This window comes from Heloderma suspectum, chromosome 3, assembly GCF_057233095.1.
Source record: "Heloderma suspectum isolate Gila_16-S chromosome 3, 16-S_ref, whole genome shotgun sequence".
Lineage (NCBI taxonomy): Eukaryota > Metazoa > Chordata > Lepidosauria > Squamata > Helodermatidae > Heloderma > Heloderma suspectum.
Genome location: NC_139460.1, coordinates 120,820,744 through 120,841,632, shown reverse-complemented (window position 1 = coordinate 120,841,632; position 20,889 = coordinate 120,820,744). Strand labels below are relative to the sequence as shown.

The 20,889-nt window shown below is 41.9% G+C and overlaps 1 protein-coding gene across 8 annotated transcripts in view; it reads left to right on the top strand.

Annotated features, from left to right (window-relative positions):
• The window catches only part of JADE3 (jade family PHD finger 3), a 51,961-nt gene that overhangs the window by 11,011 nt on the left and 20,061 nt on the right, over nt 1-20,889 (top strand). For 4 of the 8 annotated variants that reach the window (XM_084844301.1, XM_084844302.1, XM_084844299.1 and 1 more), the window contains exons 2-5: nt 2,767-2,884; nt 11,408-11,467; nt 15,160-15,242; nt 18,363-18,520. In XM_084844301.1, coding sequence (XP_084700427.1) covers nt 11,419-11,467; nt 15,160-15,242; nt 18,363-18,520 — 290 coding nt within the window. In that variant the 5' untranslated portion in view covers nt 2,767-2,884; nt 11,408-11,418. The other 4 variants (XM_084844297.1, XM_084844298.1, XM_084844296.1 and 1 more) reach the window with 4 other exon arrangements.

Genomic DNA, 20,889 nt, shown 5'->3' with positions numbered 1-20,889 from the left:
CGTGCGGGGGGGGGGGGGGAGTGGGCACTACACTGTTCAGATCTGGAAGCTGAAGTGGGTCGACCTGGCTCCGAATCGGGCCAAGGCGGGTCAGGTCTGATTTGGAAGCTCTGAATTGGACTCTGAAGAGGGTCGGGGGGTCTCTGCACAGCTCTGTTTCAAAGTAACTTCAACAGGGGTGTTCTGAAAGGAAGGTTTTGAGCAAAAAGTTATGGTAGTTTTTAAAATGCTGAGTAAGGGAGCATTTTAACAAATCTTCAACAAAAAGGAGGAGTGAAAAAAATTAAATAGGAAAGTCTGGGACTTTTTGATATGGTAACCCCTGGAAATGTTCTCTTTTCTTTTTCGTCAGCTGCAACACATCATTGTGGAAGTGAAACTAGCTATTCAGGTTATGTTGTAGCTTTTTGACAAATGATAAGAAAATCAAATGCCTATCTTTATTCTTTAGATTTATTAAATATTTTTCCATGAAACAGTTAAACATATTTGGTTTTGAATGCTGGTTCTGGTAGACATTAACTGGCTATTGTGGGATTAAGGCTTAGGGCCATTTCAAATACAACATGTTGCATCTATATCTAGAGGAATACTTTCTGTTACAGTGTATCATCGATGTGTGTTGAAGCATTTTGTCAGATAATTTTGTAAGCAAAATTGATTATTGTTAGACATGGATCTCACATAGTGGGTAAAGCTTTAAAATAATAAAATAACATCTTGGGTACTGCATAGTCAAGAATGGAAGAAGCACAATGTTACTTGGGGTTGAAGGTTATTTCCCAAAGTTCAGCGAACTTCAAAAGGAACCTGATGCTTCACTGTCTCTAGTTCACGGCTGTCACCTATTAGTTGCCTGACTTATATTTGTCTCTAGTAAAAACATGATATCTGTACTGTAAGAGCACAACATTATGGTTTAATGGCAGAGCTTAAGAGGAACATGGCATCTGCAACTTCGTTGGTGTGTACCCAAATATAGAAAATACATATTTTCCAAATTGGGGAGAGATCTAAAATTCAACTGGTGGTTTCGGATGTTTGTGGATTTTAACTGAGGAAAAATTGTCCCATGAACCTGTTCAACAACTAATGTTTTAAAGCTTTCTATCAGACTGCTCACACAATCTGCAAGCAGTATTAAAACTAACATAATTAACTTGGCTATTTCGGTAGTATGTGAGTCCTTAAAAAGCTATAGCAAAATAGTTCATTTTAAACTTGCCATGAAGTCTAATATTCTTTCAGTCTGCAAATAGTAGAGCTACATAAATGACTTCTGTGTAAGGAAATTTATCTTGTGTTTAAAGGGCACGCATAGTTAATATCTTCTGCAAGGAACTGAAATTAATGAAAAACAGTTTTAACTAGATTTCCAATTTAGTATTGTTGCACTAATTTTTGAATACACATTTCACACAGTTGCTGTCAGGGTGGAAACTGAGCCGATAGAACCCCAGAGCAGTTCTGATTCTGAGGAGGATCAGCAATCTATGGGAGAGAAGCCAGCTTATCCCTCACAGGCACAGCAGCTGGCAGAGATTCCTCCTGCCAGCATTCCTGAGATAGATAGTGACCCTGGCAGTGAGAAAATGCAGGAGGGGGGCTTGCTAGACGCTCGACGCACATGCAGGGAGCGACGAGCGATGGAGGGCGCAGAAAGGAGGTGCGCCCGTTTGACGCGCAAGCAACGGCTGCGTCCCATGGACTCAAGGGAAAGAGGGAGGATCTCTCCCTAGCCCATAAGTTCAGGATCTTCAAGTGAGTCTCATTCAAACGGGGACCAACTGCCTACACGGAGCATAGGCTACTCTGCTGTTCATTGCTTAGTCGCTGGTGATTAGCATCTGAAAGAGTCATTAAGTTGTAAAAGGATTAAAGCCTTGAAAAGATTCCTTTCATCTGTGTCTTGCATTGGCTATTGGAGTGTACTGAAAGAGGCCGCTAGGGCGCTCCTGACAGTTGCTAATTTACTTTGAATGTACTTTAGTCCTAGAAACCTAATTTTGATTTCGTACACTGTATGTCATTGCTTCCCCCACTGAAGCCTGTAGTTTAGAAGTACATTTTCACAATCAATTTAGCGGTTGAAGGAAGAAGCAAAAGGAAGGCTAGAAAAATGGCTGGAGCCTTGAATGGCTCTATATTAATAAGTACTACCAAAAACAAAATCCCTAGGTAGTGTAATAATTGCAGCAATCTCAGTTAAGGTGTAGTAGCAGTAATCTTTGAGAAACTTTAAAACACTACTGATATTCCTGCAAACTGGAGAAAATAAAATAAATGTCCATCTTCCATAAAAAGAGGTACTTGACATCAGGAATCTTTTGTAATTTGCATTCCAGAGAGGTCAAAATTGATAGTTAAATGGACAAGTTTAAACCATTTATAACAAATGAAGTGGGTAATACATACATCCCTAGATCTTTATAAATCATGCTAAACCAGTCTGTCGTCTTAATTTTATAAATTATTCAATGATCAAAATGCCTGCTGGTTTAAGACCAGCTAAAACTCTCTCATGTTGGTTCAAGCTCTGCAAATCCAGGAAATTTGAAGTTTATTCATTTATTTATTTCATTTCTATACCGCCCAATAGCCGAAGCTCTCTGGATGGTTCACAAAAATGGCTCTCTGGGCGGTTCACAAAAAATCAGTTTAGGCTGATACCTTAACAGGCATGCCCCATGATGTTGTGCAATGTCACAAAATATACTTGCTTACAGCTTGCCCTCCATGCACCCACATTTTTCCTTGGTCTTTCAGGCCCAAATCCAGATGGGGAAGATGGAGTGCCTGGGACCAGCAAAGATGCCCCTTGTTCTGGTCCTGTATTGCCTTGTGAAGCACCTGAGCCTTACAGTTTTGCTAGAAGAATCTTCCTGTGAGTTGACCCATGGTTGTTTTTGCTTGTAAGCAAACACAATTTGTGACATTGAAACAACATAAAAACTGATCACGGGGCACATTTGTTAAGGCATCAGCCTAAGATTCCAGTTTTGTGGCTTTGTGGAGCTTGAGCCAACATGGCATAGCATTAACTCTGGTCTTAAACTGGCAGTTTTTTATCATTGAATTTCCTGGTTTTAAAAATAAAATTTATAATTACAGTGTTCTGAAAAACAAAAACTAAAAAACAAAGCACAAAGAAGTCATGGAGGGAGCAATCATATTGCCCCTAGACACCGTGTGAGGGGCCAAAGGATACTTCAGATGCCAGATCTAAGGTTGGAGGGGGAATCCCCAATCAGTCTCTCCTCCCCCACACAGCTGTAATAGAAAGAACCATGCTGGCTGCCTCTCCAAGGTCAGGAACACAGCTTCAGAGAGGGGGAAAGGGGGTGTTTCAGTGTGGAGGGGAGAAGACTGGAGAGGCCAGGATATGAGCTATCCTGGGGCCTTTCCAGCCTCCTTCCATCCCACTCCAAAATGCTTTTGTTAGACGGACAAAAAAGCCTGTCTAACAAAAATGCAGGGCATGAGACGGGGAGGTGAAAATTGCTTCTGCCACTCCTCCTGCCTTGCATAGAATGAGCATAAGCCTCCAAGTTTGGGGGCTTAAGATCATCGTAATAGGATTGCACCCTAACTGAGTAGATGTGTACAAATGAATAGATGTCCCTGTATGTTCAAAATAGCTTACTTCTGGGTAAGCCTGCATAGGATCCCAGCATAGCTGTTTCCTTTTCCTCCCTCTCTTCATCAGTGAGAATGATTCCTCCAGCCTTCAAAATTACTTCAATCTTATCTCACTTGTCATTTCCCTTCTGTCCTTCTCCCACTGTCAGAATGCAGACAGTATAATTCAAAACACTGGAGTATTGGCAGCATTCTAGCTTCAAAGTGAAACTGAACATGCCCAGTGTAACTTTGCCTGCAGTTCTGCCATAGGCTTTCATGTGACTGAAAAACCTTGATCATTTTTAAATTGCTGTTCAGAATTTCATCAAACCTATGAAAGGCCCACCTCTTCAACAAGCCTGAATAAGGTACATCAGTAGTTTTCCCCAGAATTTGAAAGAAAAATACGATAGGCTGAGCTGCAGCTTGAGTAAAAAGTACAGATGTGTCTATTTTCAGCACATTTAACTTGCTGTATCTGTGGCAATTTGTATTGGATCAATCGTGGAAAATTTCAAACTGTAGAATGCATCAGGTAGATTATGGATGCCAGGTTTCAAGTTACTAGCTCTACAGGTGTCATTTTTATAAGCAGTAGAAGTCTGAGGCATATAATGGCGGAACCTTTTTGTTTTTTGGGACTCAACTAAAGGGGCATACCTGTGCCCCTTTAGTCTCAGGAAGATGAATGCCATGGATATCTTCTCAATCTCTTCTTGATCATCCCAGAGTGCAGGACACGGAATAATGGGCTCAAGTTACAGGAAGCCAGATTCTGGCTGAACATCAGGAAAAACTTCCTGACTGTTACAGCAATACGACAATGGAACCAATTACCCAGGGAGGTGGTGGGCTCTCCCACACTGGAGGCATTCAGGACAAGGCTGGACAGCCATCTGTCAGGGATGCTCTGACTTGGATTCCTGCACTGAGCAGGGGGTTGGACGCGATGGCCTTGTAGGCCCCTTCCAACCCTACTATTCTATGATCTATGATATAATCTCAGTTAATTTCATGTCAGTATTTGTATTTTGCATTTCCTTCCATTTTTGGATGAAGTAGAGCAATCAGTGGCCATGTTAGGTGGGAATGTTGGGATTTGCAATCCAACAGTTCTGAAGGGCACCAGGTTGGTGAAGGCTGAAATAGAGGATCTGCTACATGCAAGTAATTTTGAGTATAGAATTGGGTAATCCTAGTTACTTTTCGATTAATTTGAGCAGACTGTGGATACAATCTTGTGTGTTGGTCTAGACGCGTACAACACCTTCCAACCTCAGAGTTTTTTCTGGGGTGTGCAGTTGATGTGGGGTCATAGTGAGGTCTAGCATGAACTGACTGTGCACCCTAGAACATCATCCAGAATCCTCTGCAGCATACAAGGTTTTCATGGCAGGAAACCAGGAGTTACTTAGGAGACAAATTTCCATGGGAGAGGTTCTCAGGTGGAAAACCACTGCCTCAAGGATACAGTGTCATGTCTCTCAGGACCTGATGTCAGTAGGTGAACTACATATACTCAATTAGCTGCCAACACCTGTCCCTAATTATTGAGCATTATTTAAGCTGTCCTGTCTTATAGTGGAAAGTCTGTGTATCTGTGCAATGTCAGTATTACTGACTATATATCGCTGATGCATGTAGCTTGACTGATATGAAATACATTTTGGTTACATTAGAAATGAGGAATACGGCAGTTTAAGAAAATTAATCAAAACCTTTGATTATATCCATCTTTAGAACTATATTTCTACAAAAATACACATAACTGAGATGTGTGTGTTTTTTTTAATTACCAGGCTATTTTTAAGTTTCCTCTCTTATGCCCTTTCCAAGCTTTCACTAATTCAATTCATTTATATTTTCACTATGTGTGCTTCCTTAACCAAGTCTGAATATGGAAAGGAATGGAATCTGATGATAAACAATCAATATGCTAGGAGGATCAACCGAGTCTCCAACTGGTTATGTTTCTATAGTATACTAGAAATTAAGAAAGCAATCCTGTGGCCCCTAGACATTATCTGAGGGGCCATAGGGTAGTGGGGATTCCCCCCTTCAAGGTCAGAGGCAGTGTTCCAACTTCAGAAGCGGGATTCAGAGATCCAACCCCACCCCCTCAAAGGCAGTGCAGAAAGAGCTGCACCACCTGGCCTCCAATGTCGGAAAATTGACCTCAGAGGCAGGAGGACAGGGAGATGAAGATCGCCTGTGCCGTTCCTCCTTTCCGATCATTGGATGATTGGAAGCCTCCAAGTTCGGGGACTTCCAATGATCAGGGGCGCAACTGATTGCACCCTAAATGAAGAAGAACTTCCTTTGCAAAGATATAAAACAATGCTCCTTGATGCAGAAATAAGATGCCTTCTTTCCATAGCTTAATGTTAATTAAGGCCGTGATCTTCCAAAAGTAGCATCAGACTCTGGAGATAGATATATTTTTCATTTCACAAGTAAAGATACAATTTTCCTTTACTTCTCCAAAGGAAAGTGTATTCCAGTACACTTTTTGGAATAACTATTTTAATATAAAGCACTGCACGATGGTTACGTTCTGAATTAATTCAAGAACAAGTGTTGAATCGGAGAGGAGTTGAGCCTTTAACTATGAACTATGTAATAACTCATTGGGGAGTACGATGCCAATTATCAAACACTGGAAGAATGGAGATATATTCCCTAAAGGGACTGCAAAGACATTATGAACTTTTAAGTCATGTAGTTCATAACAATCCCACAAAGTTTAGGGGATTAAAAATCCCCAGCCTCAGAGGCATGTGGAACAATAAAGAATAACTGCTAACTTTGCATGTTTTATAGAGCCATCTGTCAAACAAAAGAAATGTAGCTACTTTAAAAAAAAAAAACCCTGCAAAGTTCATTTTGTTTAATTAAGTGTTCTTAAAACTTGAGAATGTGAGGGGATTTTTGCTTTTGAAAAATCCCCTGTGTTAGAGGGGATACCCTTTCTTTCCTGCACCTTCTCTGTGACTACTTCAGCTGATACAAAACACAAATCTGTGTACAAAATAGCACGTGTAAAAAGCTATTAAGCTACAGAAAGCACTAGAACAGTTTTGTAACATACCATTAGCCTGTTCACTAGCTAGGAGAAATTATAACACCGAAGTTTTTGTTTAAATTGACATATGCTCAGAGTTTGTATGTTAATATTTATCTCCTTGTCTTGGACAGCATACCTCTCCTGCCACTTACTAACTTGTGAGCATCTCTGTTTGTTTAAATGGTGCCTTTTGCCAGTAAAGATGCATCATTTCAGACTTTATTGGCACATCATGGTCTTTCATAGCATGGTGCTTTCTCTGGGTGACCAAGCAATTGCTGATGTCTCACTTTTGCTGTAATTTGGAAAAGGGTATTTGTGGATCTTTCCTATAATGAGATCCATGAGCTTAAGAAGCCTGTTGGGGCTTCTCGTGAGACTAAGACATGTTGCATTGAAAAGGGAACAGCAGCATAAATTGGTTGTGCTTCTACTCTCACTCCTGTGTAATTTAAGAATAGGCCCTCAGGTTGCAGCTTCAAATACCAGCTGCTCTTTTGGAATGTAGAGTGTGCTGGAAAAATACTCCGGAGGAAAAACTGCAGCCACAATGTGTACAGCATGGCAGGGTTTGTGTTTGTGACAAGGATACCATAGGACAAGACCATCCTTGCCTGGGTGGTGCCTGTGCAGACAGTGGCCAAGGGGTGGCTGGTTAGCTCTCTTAGTGGGCAGTAAAGATGCCACATCAAGTGGCTCACCGTGACCAGAGGACAATGTATCAACAGCAGTCTATTCTGAGGGGTAAAATCTCGCAGGATGAAATATGGTGCCAAAATATTGCGAGATTGGAGGGAAGGGTGGGGGACAAGTCAGAACAGCGAGTGAAATAGGAGCATTGATGAGATTAGGCTGGGGACTAGTTTTAAACTGAGACAGATAAGGAATTAAGAAGGCTTGCTTTAGTCCTATGCTATAAGGTGAGAAGCCTGCAAGGGTCTAGGGGCTAAGAGTCATGGTTTCCTTAGTCTGAGGCCTTCTAGGGGTTCCTTGAGAACGCTTTGGCTATGCTCCTATGAAGAAGGAAAGCTGTAAGAGGCCTGCCATGGCTTATACGGTTGACATAGCTCACATTCAGGCGCAGCTCCAGCCATGTTGCAGTACACTATACGTGCATCTGAGTAGAGCTAACTACCAAACTTTTTTGGTTGTGGCACTGCAGTTATGGAATTCCCCTCCCCTGCCCCAAAGTACACATACAGTGCCTACTCTGTTTTCTTTTAGGCAGCAAAAGCTTTGGAAAAAAACATTTCTGTTCTCCCAGCTGCTTTAACTACTTCATATATCCTTTAAGAATTGTTGAAGTGTAGCTTATTCTGTTGTGTTTAAGTGTTTAGCAGTTTCTTTATTTGCATCTGTTTTGTCTGTTGTGTGCATTGTTCTTCATTTGTATTATAAAGCACCCTGGGATGTATATTATTGAAGGGTGTTATATAATGTCTTAAATAAAAGTGCCCATTTTCAGTAGAAACCTTGTCCGCATGGCATGCTGTGGGCTGTGTCGTTGTAACAGTTCCCAGTATCATTTGCACCAGATGGTACATTAGCTACTGAAATGTCTGCTGTAACTTATAGTGAAACTTTAAGGACTTGATGTCTAAATCCGCATTGCTCACTTTCACTTTAACCCAATAGTCAGGTGCAGGGTAAATTAGTAAGATAATATCTGCACTGCAGTTGTATTTGGTTTGCTATGGCTCTCCCTTGTGTTGTAGGTTCTAGAAGGTGGCTGGGGATCTCTAATGGAATTCTTATTACCCTCATAAAACTGTAGTTCCCAAGATTCCTTGGTGGAAGTTATGGCAGTTAAACTGGCTTGTGTTTGTGATTCAGATACAGCTTTATGGTCCTAGATAGAAATCTGCAGCTCATTGCATCTCCCATAATGTATGTTCTTGGGCATTTTCAGAATCTGCCCATTTGTGTGGGTATCTTTCTGCAGTTTGCCTATGCACAATCAGACATCAACCATGTAAATTGTGACAAAGCATTTTTCCTGCAGGGATGGGTTTGCCAGAAGAGGAATCTTTCTTCTGTCTGATGCTGCCACATTCCTCCTGATGTCCTTGTTTAGTACCAAGGACCAAATGGTGTGTGTTCATGATTAGTGTTGAGGTCTGTCAAGCATTTGAGTCATCAAACTGATGTGGATTTGAGAGGATCTATTGCAGTGACTTAAACATGCCTGTAGAGGACGATTTCTAGCCATCAATATTGAGAGGGTGAGCAGATGCAACTATTTTATTTTATTTTGAACATCACATCCCTTCTACAAAAGTAGCTGGATTCAGACATAATGCAAAACCATGGTTGGGACTAACCATAGTTAAGAACCCACACCACAATTTGAGATTCCAGATGTACAACAGGCAAACCATGGTTTAGAGCAGCTTGTCTGCTTTCATTTTTTATCTGCTCAGCACTCAGCTTCATGTGGATATTATTGTGCTTGCAGAGGATTAGGGATGTTCTACATGATCTGGAAAATTTTAAGGCATTTTCAGAACCATGTTTGGATGGATGATACACCTTGATTTAAGCTTAACCCATCCTCTTTATAATGGAACTATTGGGAGGGTGTTCATGATGTGTGGGAATTTATTCTCTGTGTTGTAGAGGAATATTGCAAATTTGGAGCTGAATCTGTGTTCTGTGGTCTTTAGTTTGTTCTCTCCTCTTCCCCCCCCCCCCTTAATAGCTAAACATTCAAAATGCAAAGGAACATTGAGGAATGGCTAAAATCAATATTGGATATGGTGCTAATGGTCCAATTAATGCAATACATTAAACCTCATGCAGTAACTGTCTTGGAAATTGTTCCGTAAACATTGGGTCCCATTCATTACATTTTAACAGTAGGGATTACGTTGTGAAATATGCTGCTGATAATATTTCAGTACTCTGAAAGTTCATGTAGCCGTGTAAGAGGTACGATCTGCTTCTTAGGCTTAGTGTGTCATGGAAATTTTAAAGAAATGTTATTTTGTAGGAATCTGTGAATGGTCTGAGGGTGAGCACTTGATGCTGAAGTGGGCGCATGGACCTAATCACTCCCTTGGATTGGAGACCACTAGGTGCCTCATGTAAGAGCAGCAGTATAATAAATATTTAAAAAGAAATGCAATTGGCTTGCTTGGTGGTATTAGTTCTGCCGCTGCTATTTTAGGCCGCTGGTTGCTAGGTCTATATTTAGAATCCCTGCACAGTGATGGTAGCCTACTACTAGCATATGTGCATCTACAAGGAGAGTCTTTCTGTGCCCTGTTGAATATAGGTCAGGGTTCTTCCTTGTCACATGTACCAGGCTTTCCAAGCAGTAGTATAGTTTCACATCTAGATTTTATTTATTGAGTAGCTCTATGTTGCATTGCATGACTCCGGAAATTTTCATTGTGTTTGGATTTTGTGTTGTGTTGTTTTTAATGCCCCAATATCTTCTCTGGAATAATTGGCCTTATCTCTTCTCTGGGACGTTCTTAATGATGCCTATCTTGCCCAGTCTCTGCTACACCCCTGTATTTCTAAGAAAGATAGAAATTATATAAAAACATACTGCCTTGTAAGATTTTATAGGAAATAAAACTTTTGGCAGGTTTCAAAACTGCAAACCCTGTGATGCTGTCCTAGAGCAGGGAAGTTTCTGCTATCTTTCTGAGCTTTAAATAATGCTAGTTAGTTAGCTCCACCTACGCTTATGACAAGGTAGAAAACAGATTGGTTCCATTGATGGATTTTTTCTGATCTGATGAAAGCATGAGGTGCAGGCCCTAATAAGGAATTTGACTTTATCATGCACTTTCATGCTTCTTCAGGCACTCTGAATTATCAGTTATTCTATGAAAAGTCTATTGGGTCTATTCCGTTACTGTGAATGGGAGCTACAAGAGTGGTGGAGCATAGATCTCCTTAAAAGGACTTGCTGGAGACTTGGGAAGTGTGGAATGGAAGCAGGACACCCCTGGGTGTTAGTTCAACACATAAAACCCTGGGGATCACTTTGCTAAGGGGGCGATCGGGTCCCCTTTTCCCGACCCGTCCACCATCACTGGCTGTCAAAGTTGCCTATATGCAGTCCCATCTTGTTAATTCCCTTGTATGTTTCATACTGCAGGGCCTTCCCTTGGATAGCTGAAACATACAAGGCAATAGGCAAGGCAAGGCTGTATATATTTTTTTGACAGCCGCAGGTCCTCACTGGTGCAGCTGCAAAAGCCGACAAAAGAAATCATTAAAAAATAACAGACATTTGTGCAAATTCCTGGGGCCAAAAAAAATTCCAGCCCCATTTGCACAAATGTTGGGGCCCAAAGGGGGACAAAAAGCTGGGAAACAAAACAGGGTCGCACTCAGAGCAGGGAGGGGGACGGGATGTGCAGACAGCACTGGTTCTGCTGCGAAGTCCCCTGGGATACATGCTGGAGCCTCTGGAGGACTGAGGGAGAGAACAACTCATGGTGAGCCTGTCTGTGATGCTCACTGTGGGTTTTTCCGCACACAACCAACAGTGCGTAGCTTGTTCGCCAGGGTGGGTTGTGATGTGCAGACTCACCCATTAAGTAACTTGTGATCTGACATTCTTTGAAAGCTCTCTTCAAAAAGATCCTGTGTGTATGTGTAAGTATTCTTCTATCAGGCAGCAAGAATTGCTCTATGTACGTGTGCTTGTGTTTTGCCTTGTAGCAGGAATTTTCACCAATCGTTTATTTTTCTTTTCCTTTCTAGGATGCGTCAGGATGAAACGCCACAGGCATCTAAGCAGCAGTGACAGTTCAGACAATGAAAGTAAGTAGTGTGACCTAGTCTTCCTTTGATCTGTCACCTCCTCATGTGGTTTCCTCCTCTGGTTTGAGGGCAAACTGTTAGACCTCTTTTTATGGCTTAAGGAAAAGCATGGCGTTTTCGTTTTGTTTTTCATTTCCTCTTGCTCATTGTGGTATTTGGTATTTTCAGAGAGGGGTGTTTTTTTTAAAGAAATCCAACATTTGGAAGAAGAATGTGGCTGTTCAATATAAAGTCTTAAGAATCTTTCTTTAGAATTGAAAAGTGACACAATTCTGATTCAAGAGACGTTAGCTATACTGAAATATATGATCTGACCACAGTCATGCATGCCTTAATTACATCATGTTTGGACTACTGTAACATGTTCTATGTGGGGCTGCCTTTGAAAACTGTTTGGAAATTTTGGCTGGTCCATAATGCTGCAGCCAGGATGTTGACAAGGGCCAGTTACTGGGAGTGTGTGACTCCCATGTTATAACAGCTTCACTGACTTCCAGGATGTTTTGAGGCACAATTCAAAATGCAGGATATGATCTTTAAAGTTCTGTATGGCTTGGGACCAGGCTACCTGAAAGACCTCCTTCCCCTATACAAGCCTGCCTGGGTTTTAAGATCGTCAAAGGCCCTTCTCTTGGTTCTGCTGCCTTCAGAGTTGCATTTGGTGGCTGTTCCTAAGCTGTGGAACTCCCTGCCGAGGGAGGCGAGGTTGCTTCCCTCTCTGCTGTCCTTCTACTGGCAGGCAAAGATGTTTTTATTTGAACAGGCCTTTGGCATGTAAGCTCGTCTATTTGGATAGATGCTGTTTTTATTCAATTATGTGTTTAAGAGTGTTTTTAATGTATTTGTTTTATTACTGTTTTAACCAAGTTTCTATTTTTAAAAGTTTTAGTTCCTTGGTTGTTAGTCAACTTGAGAGCCATTTTCTTGGTAGATAGCCGGGATATAAATAAAATAATAATAATAGATATATATCTAGATATATATTTGAGGCCTCTGTTTTCACTCTTGCTGTTGTCTAGTTGCTCTTTCGGCAACATTTAACTTTAGCAGCCATAGAGCCAGATGAGAGCAGAGAAATGTAGCCAAAGTAAGAGAGGGGTTAGGGCACTGATTTCCATTTCACTCTACTCTCTGACTGCTGAAGTAAAAGTGAGCCTCTGCTTCGAGGTTTAGGGAGCAGTGTGTCTCCCCTTGCTGTGAACCCTGGGCAAGGGCTTGAAGGGGTTCTCCTGACAGTAAATACAGATATCTGTTGAGCAGTGCATAATAAACATATGGCTGCAATGGGCACATGCACTGATAACATGTGGGGTCCAGACAGTGTGTGAGCTGAACTTTGGTTTGGAGAACCTGACCTCCAGTACTGTGCTAAACACTGGCCTGGTTTGCATGTGACTACAACTCAGATTATGAGAGTGGGCTGGTTTGCACAATTGAACAGTCCACCATAGCTTATCTAAAACACAGCGGACTGCAGAGTATGCAGGTGGCCATTTTGAATCTTCAGTGCCCATTCAGTGCTTGTATTGTGTTAGCCTGCGGACTGTGGGTTATGCATGGGTTAAACAAACCCTCACATAGCCAGTGGACTTGTTTAACCCCCGCATCACCCACAGTCCCCAGGTTCTCACGATACAACAAGCTAAAGCTAGGCGTTGAATAGGCAAATTCTGCCTGTCATGTGTTGCAGCCCACCATGGCTTAAACAACCCAAGATGGGCTGTTTTGATTGTGTGAACCAGGTCTATGGGTATCGTATGTGTTGTCATTGAATTGTGGGCTGTTGTTGAATCATGGGTTGTCATGTGTGAACCCTGCACTATAGTTTAACTTCCATTCTTGATACCCATTTAACAGCACAGCTACCAATGAGGGCGGAAGCCGAAACGTTTAGCTTAAAATGTATTTTTTAATACTCTGTTAGTCTTTCTAGCTTTTATTCTCATTCATATGTGTATATATATAGACACACACACTCTCTCTTGAACACTGTTTTTTAAAAAGCCTATTTGAGGAGATAATGATGGCAGCAGTTCACTTCCACTTTCTCTCCCGCTCACAGGGCAGTTGGTTGCAGTGGTCTCTGTGAGGGGAGGAAGGGCCCAGTCCCTGCTTGGTGAAGCAGCAGCAGATGGAGAAGACAGTGATGGTTTGCCTTGCTGGGCATGTCAGGGCACTATACAAGAGCCATAAAAACCCAAATATGCCACAATACAGTACAATAAAATAAAACAGCATCACAGTAAAAGCATATCAAAAGCATAAAAACAAAGTAAAATAAACATACTAGTATAATACTTTAAAATGCCTGTACAAAGAAGTTTTAACTTGCCGCTGAAATGATAGCCGCGTCAGCACCTGCTGAGCTTCAGAGGGGAGGATATTCACGATTGCATGTAAATTATGTGTGGCTTGTGGTTTTGAAGTAATGCATACACCTAGTAGAAAATGATCCATCTTGTGGCATAACAAAGTTCAGTTGTATGTCAAGCAAAGGAAAAATGTATGAGTCTTGATATGCAGTTCCTTTATTTTGGGGTTCTGCTTTACATTGCTTCAGTTTCGCCTAATCCCCTTCTTCTGTCCCGTCTCCCTTGGACATTTTTCCAGGCTTTTATTTCAATACAGTGTGTTCTTCTTCATGATCTCTGTGCATTCACGCATATGGGCTCTGCACCTCTACTCATTCTCTTCTCCCTGCCCCCCTCCCCAGTGCTATTTTTGTTTTTTCCCCCCCACACTCCACCCCCCGCCCCTGACAGAGGCTGGCTGGCTGGCTGGCTGGCTGGCTGGCTTGCTGGCTTGCTTGCTTTCTTTCTTTCTTTCTTTCTTTCTTTCTTTCTTTCTTTCTTTCACATTTAGAAGAAATCAGGTGCATTGCAAGGGAAGCTGCAGCCATTCCTGGCACCTTCATTTTCCCAGATGGTTTCTAGATGGCCACGTGGGCCCAGAGGCATGCTGGGGAAAGTAAACATTCTGGGTGTGACTACAGCTTTGCTCTGCAGCATGCCCAATCTGTTCTATGTTTTAAACCTTCCTGGTAATGAGGGAGTTAGTAAGGGTAAGCACTGGGTGGATCGGGGGGAGAGCAAGCACTGGGCAGTGGAATGGAGAGAACGCGGGGGAGGGAAAGAGCGCACTGCACAGGAGCGGGGAGAACGGGGAGTGAATGGAGGGGGGAGAAGTGCCACCCAGGAGTGTATGTGAGGGACACCAAAGGGCATTTTGCCCAGGGGCCCCTCAACCCTGGCAGTGCCACTGGACCCACCGTGCCAGGTAGTTGACTCAGTCATTCACAAGCCACTTTGTTTCTTTTTGGAACTCAGCAGTCCGTATATCACAGATAACCTTGTTTTTTATTATGTGGTCAACTTGTGCTGGTATGAAAAACAGGGAAGTCAGGAACTGCTTGTTTTGGATTTGTTTACTTTAGGCTGTCTTCAGCCATTTATCCCTTGAATGTATATACAAATCAAAAGTTGAATGAAGCAATTCTTTTACAACAGGTTCTCTTGCTCCCAACAAAATATGAACAGCTATGGTCATACCTACAGGCAAAATCTGTTGGTTGTGATTGAGTCAGCCTCAGCGACCATTCCAGTATCTGATTCCCTATAATTTTAGGAGGCTTAGAAATACCCTCTTGCAGAAAGCTTTTAATTCTCTTCATCATTTTTTTGCTGTTCATATAGGTCCATCAACTTCCTTCTCGTTTTGTTCTAAGTACAGGAGCAAATCAAAAACGCCAGCAAATGAGCAAAAGAAACCTGCCGAGGTAAGAATTATTCTCAGATTCTTAAATGTTGTACATTTACGATGTCCATTGTTTACCAGCATAACTGTTTGGCTGTTTGCTTTTTCTAGTTCCCAATTAATTTTCTGTTTACAGTGGGATCTACATTGTCTAGAGTGAATACGTAATCTGTTATGGTTTTCTGTATTTGTAAATTTCATTTGAATATGCTGATAGTTATGCCAAGAAACATTACTTTGCAGCCACAAATCCCCCTTTGTGCTGGTATTCTGATCCTATTTATTAGTATATATGGTAATTTTATGCTGCTTTTTCTGCATTCAAAATATGGCGTACAGAAAAAACACATTTCAGCAACAGTTTAAAATACAAACATTTCAGCAATTACAGTAACATCCTCCATTGTAAACAAAAAGAGAAGCAAACTCTTCAAAACAGAGTAGCCATCTTAATGAAAGCCAATCTCATACATGCATTATGTAGTTGTAGGTTTCATTGAAATCTGTTTCATAAACTGTGTTTAATCAAGAGGAAGTCGGTGCACCAAACTATGAAATGTAAGGGGCAAATTTAAGCCTCACTGATGTTGATGGGATTATGCTAAAAGTTTTGTCTTCTTAGAACAGCCACTGTTCACAATATTTCCCTTTACAGAGATCAAAATAGGAAGACCTGAGTGTTTGGCACTTTATCGCCATTTTCAGTTGCAGCCACCTTGCTTCAGGATTAGATGCTGTGGTAAAATGGAATTTATGTTCCCGGTTCTATCTGGTGAGGTCAGTTCCAGAGAAATTGAGATCTCGATTTACCACATGCCTTTAAGGAAAATTTTCCCTTTTTTCCTCTCCTATTCCCTTAGGTCAGGGATGGGGAACATGTGACTCTCCAGATATTATTGGACTGCAACTGCCATCATCCCTCACCATTGGCTATGCTGGCTAGGGCTGGTGAGAGTTGCAGTCCACGAATATCTGGAGGGCCGCATGTTCCCCACTCTTGCCTTAAGACTTTGTTACCGCCACTACCTGACAGCCTATGACGAATTTCTGTCTGAGTGCCTCTGGCTGTTAAGCCTCCCCCTTTTCTCAAGAATATTTGAGTCCCTGTGTCCAGAGACACATACACCCGATCCTTTTTCCCCATTGTACCTTGGGCAGAGATCCAGTTTCTGGGTCGGAGTGGACTATCAGCTAAAAACAAGGGGTATGAAAACGTCACAAACTAAAAAGATAACTGAGAAAATGTTGTAAATCACAACATATGAACAGAGTACAAAATTAAGAGTTCTAGCCTAGAATATAGAATTGGGGAAATACCGTAATTCTGGAACTTAATGTAAAGGTGGAACTAGAGTAGGCCAAATACCCAGCAATCTCCCTTTAATTCATGTTCTTGGGATGAACCTGGGATGCCTGGTGTGCAACAGCTTGTCACTTCTTACCCAAAGGATCAAACAAGACAATATATTAAATGCTTGTATGTTTTTAGTGTATCTTGTTTTTACTTTAAAATAAATGGTAGAGGGAGTGATTGTGACTGTATAATGTGAGAAGTGGGGTTTGCCCTTTTTTGCCCTGTGACGCAGCTCCAGTGAAAATCCCGCCCCCCGTTACCACTAAGGGTGCAATGCTATGCACACTTGCTTGAGGGTAAGTCCTGTAGAACTCGGTGGGATTCACTTCTGTTTAAAAATAAGATCAGGCTGTAGTTTTCTTCTAATGTTACTGAAATTAATGAACATAACTAATTGAAAGCATTGTAACATGAAACAAATTTTGAAGAACGGGACAAGAAAACATCTGTCTGACCCTCAAAAGTGATTTTCTGGGGGGCATAAGGGGCTTTGGTGGAGAGGAGGGAGCTGAAAACCCCCATTTCACAAACAGCGTTCTGCTTACAACTCTTGGATCCTAGCCAATGTTTTTTGTTAGCCCTGCTTATTGCTGCTGATGTTGAGCTACTTTCTTGGGGAAATTGCCAAACAATTCAAACTTGAGTAACCCTCTTAAAAGTTCAGTATCAATGCTCAGGGGCTAGCCCCCCAGAGAAATGTAAAAGTATTTGCTGAATGCCTAACATGATTAGGATTACTTGTGCAAAGAGATGACATGCAGGCGACAGTAGAATACAACTGTGACGGGTAGGTGTCACATTTGCCTTCAAGCTGTACTGTTGAAAAATGCAGGCTCCTTCGGGAGCATTCTTCCTTTTGATGCTAGTAGTCATGTTCCTTTATTGAAATCTTTGAGCGTGTTCCCAAAATAACTAACGAGAATAACCTTTTGCTTCCTTACTACTAAATTGAGATCAACTCTTCACTTGCAACTTGCAGGTTGACAAGATTTAAAGAGAGGGAGTTTCAAGAATCCAGAGTAGATACAAGAAAGACAATTTCATGTTTAATAGATTGAGTCTTTGAATGTTTTTCCTCTCCCAAGCTTCCTCTTCCCCCAATTGTGAGCACGTATTTTGCTTTCACCTTATCCCTTACCTCAGGGGTAGGCAGAAAGAAGATATCTAGATGTTTTGGACTTCAACTCCCAGCATTCCTGACGATTGCTGGCAGAGGCTTTTGGTAATTGAAGTTCAAAAGATCTGGCATTCTGCCTTCTGCCCACTCCTGCCTTACCTGATCCCCTATAGTTACTTGGACTTTGGATCTCCCCAAACATGGAAGTTGACACAGCCGTCTGTACTGGTTTCAGTAGGGGACGTCTTATTTTCAAATAACTGTGGGGCTCCCAGTATATACGTTGCTTTCTAGGAATGGTAGGGAAGCAAAATAATTCTTCAGTGATGAAAAATGCAGATATCAGGTGAGAGCAATGTACTGCCCTCCCTTAAATGTATGGGTTGCTTTGATCAGTATGGTTCTGACAACTGCTTGGTGTGGCCTCTTAGATAATCCGGGGCCAGTCCAAAACATATTGTTGCCTGAGGTGAAGGACAAAATGTGCCCCCTGCCATTTTACATTCAAAAGGATTTAGTACAAAGGCTAGAAAATCTGCCTCTGCAGAGGGTTTCATTTTGCCTCATGATAGGACTGGCTCTGCGATAAGCAGTGATCCATTATTGGGTTTTATTGTTAAAGAAGAAAAAACAATTTCCTTTGCCCGAATTGCTGTTTTTCTTTCTCACAGGTGTTTCGAAAGGATCTCATTAGTGCCATGAAACTTCCAGATTCTCATCATATTAACCCAGATGAATATTACCTCTTTGCGGATACATGGAAACAAGAATGGGAAAAGGGTGTGCAAGTCCCAGCCAGTCCAGACACCATTCCACAGCCTTCTCTCAGGTAATTTTTATTAAACAGTTGTCTGGACTAGACTCGATTTAATTTTTGTGCTTCTGTCCCAAATATGAACTTACTGTCTACTTATCCTGTGATGCTATCTTTGGGCTCTAACTTATACTTGCTCATCTTCTGTAGAAGCATGTAACATTTAGGGCTTCAGTTTTTGGCATGCAGAGAATAACAAGAATAAAATGTATGAAGCCAGAAATTGCATATTAATCCTGGGAGAATTCCAACATGGTACTCTCATGTGAGCAGAGCCAGTTGTGGCATGTTACACAGTTTACTTTTATTATAGTGGTTTTTAGAGCATGCGATTTATTTTTTAAAAGTATTAATCAAGGTACATGACAAGCAAATGTACTTTGTCCACCTGTTCTTTTCCTTTGTTTAATTGAATTTTAATATAATGGAAAAACAAAACAGTACAGATTATGAGGCTAGCAGTGTTCAGTGCATCACTCCAGAATCTGAATTGTGCTGGTGGGAGGAGCAAGGGTTGCTGAATGAGTATTTGCATATGCAATAAATGGATACCACAGTTCTATGACTCTCTCTGTTTTCCAGTCCTTTTATAAGTCTACGCGGCAGCTTTTCAGAAAGAGCAATTTCCCATATTCTTTTCATCCATTTTTGTATCAATAGTCTAGTAGATGATTTATTATTTATTTATTGCATTTATATCCAGCCTTTTTTCCTCTTGCAAGGAACCCAGGGTGGGTTACATTATCCTCACCTCTCCATTTTATCCTCACAACAACAACCCTGTGAGGTAGGTTGGGCTGAGAGTCTGTGACTTGCCCAAAGTCACCCAGTGAGCTTCCATTGCTGAGTGGGGACTAGAACCTGGATCTCCCGGCTCCCAGTCCAACATTCTCACCGCTACACTGCGCTGGATTTCCAATTTAATGCATTCTCAAGCCAGGCAGCTGGAAGCACTTAATTTGCTGTTCAGTTATTTCACTTCATATAGAACTTAGTTCCAAATGTCTACAACTATTGGACACAGTTGCAACATATGTATTAAGGAACTAATATGACCACATCCTCTATAGCAAAGTGCTACAAAAAGTGTAAACCAAAATACTGCAACATTTTGTGAGACCAAGCAAACTCTAAAGTCTGTTTGCCCTGTTACATGCCAAAAAGGTAGAACTGATTTCAAATCCAGCTATTGTCAAAAGTTTGATCACTAAACACATCTTAAACGTATATCTAAATATTTCTTTGGTCAATTTTGTGCCCCCCCCCTTCTGAACTCATTTTTAGGAAGATATTTCAAGTGCTTTATAATACGGCATGGTTTTAGATATTAAGATCAGAATGAAAGAAGGTTTAACATTCTGTCTAGATCAGCGGCAAAATCTACAGTGAATTGTGAGTTATGGTTGAACTGAACACACAAAAGCTGGAAAATCATTTTTCCAACCATAACGCCAGCCCCCTTTCAAACCACAACGTGCCTTGGGCAAAGGGACCACCACATTTGTAGCAAGTGACGAAAGGCAGGAGCCCATTGGGATGCACACATGACAGGTTGAACCACAGGGCTCTAGGACCTATCATCGACAGCCTGAGTGCTCGGACCTGTGAGATATTATGGATGAAGGGAAGGGCATTGTGTGCAAAATGGCAGCTGTAGAGAAGTCCATTTACTCCAAATTACCATTTACACCTGTAATTTGGCATAAATGGGCGTCTTTACAGCTGCTGTTTATGTAAAATCGGCCTTTACAGAAAAGGCCAAGCTGCCTGCCAACCCTTGTGCTCCCCTTGCAAGGGAGAAGAGCACAAAGGGCTGCCACTGGCACCGAACAACCATGCCTCCCTCTGCCGGCGCCTGACAGAGGGAGGCACAGTTCCTCGGCAGTGGCAGGATGGGAACTGAGATGGGAGTGCCATGGCGCTCCCCTTTCGGCTCCCATCCTGCTACCACCACTGCCAAGCAACTTCCGCTGACCAGCTGTGCCTCTCTCTGCTGGGCACCTACAATATACAAACACACACACACGCAATAATTTATCAGTTTGCAAATCCTTCTCCCCACCCACACACACCAAGGCCAAATACATCATTACACAACATATCAGCACAGACTTAAATGCATTCCCCTTGGCCCTATTCATTCAGGCAACCCCATGTTTTCCATAGCCCCTTGATTTATTGACCTGGACCAAGCTGCTCTGCTGTGGGCTCCAGAGGGCCTCTTTAACCCCCCCCCCAACTGCATGCCACAGCTGAGCCTGAACATTCCAAAGGCTCCAACAGACTTCCCTCAGTACAAATGGGTTTTGGGGGGGGAGCTCATATGTCCCCCAGTCCTTGACCAATCTTGCTGGATTTCATCCTCACTGCTAGTTAGCCCATTC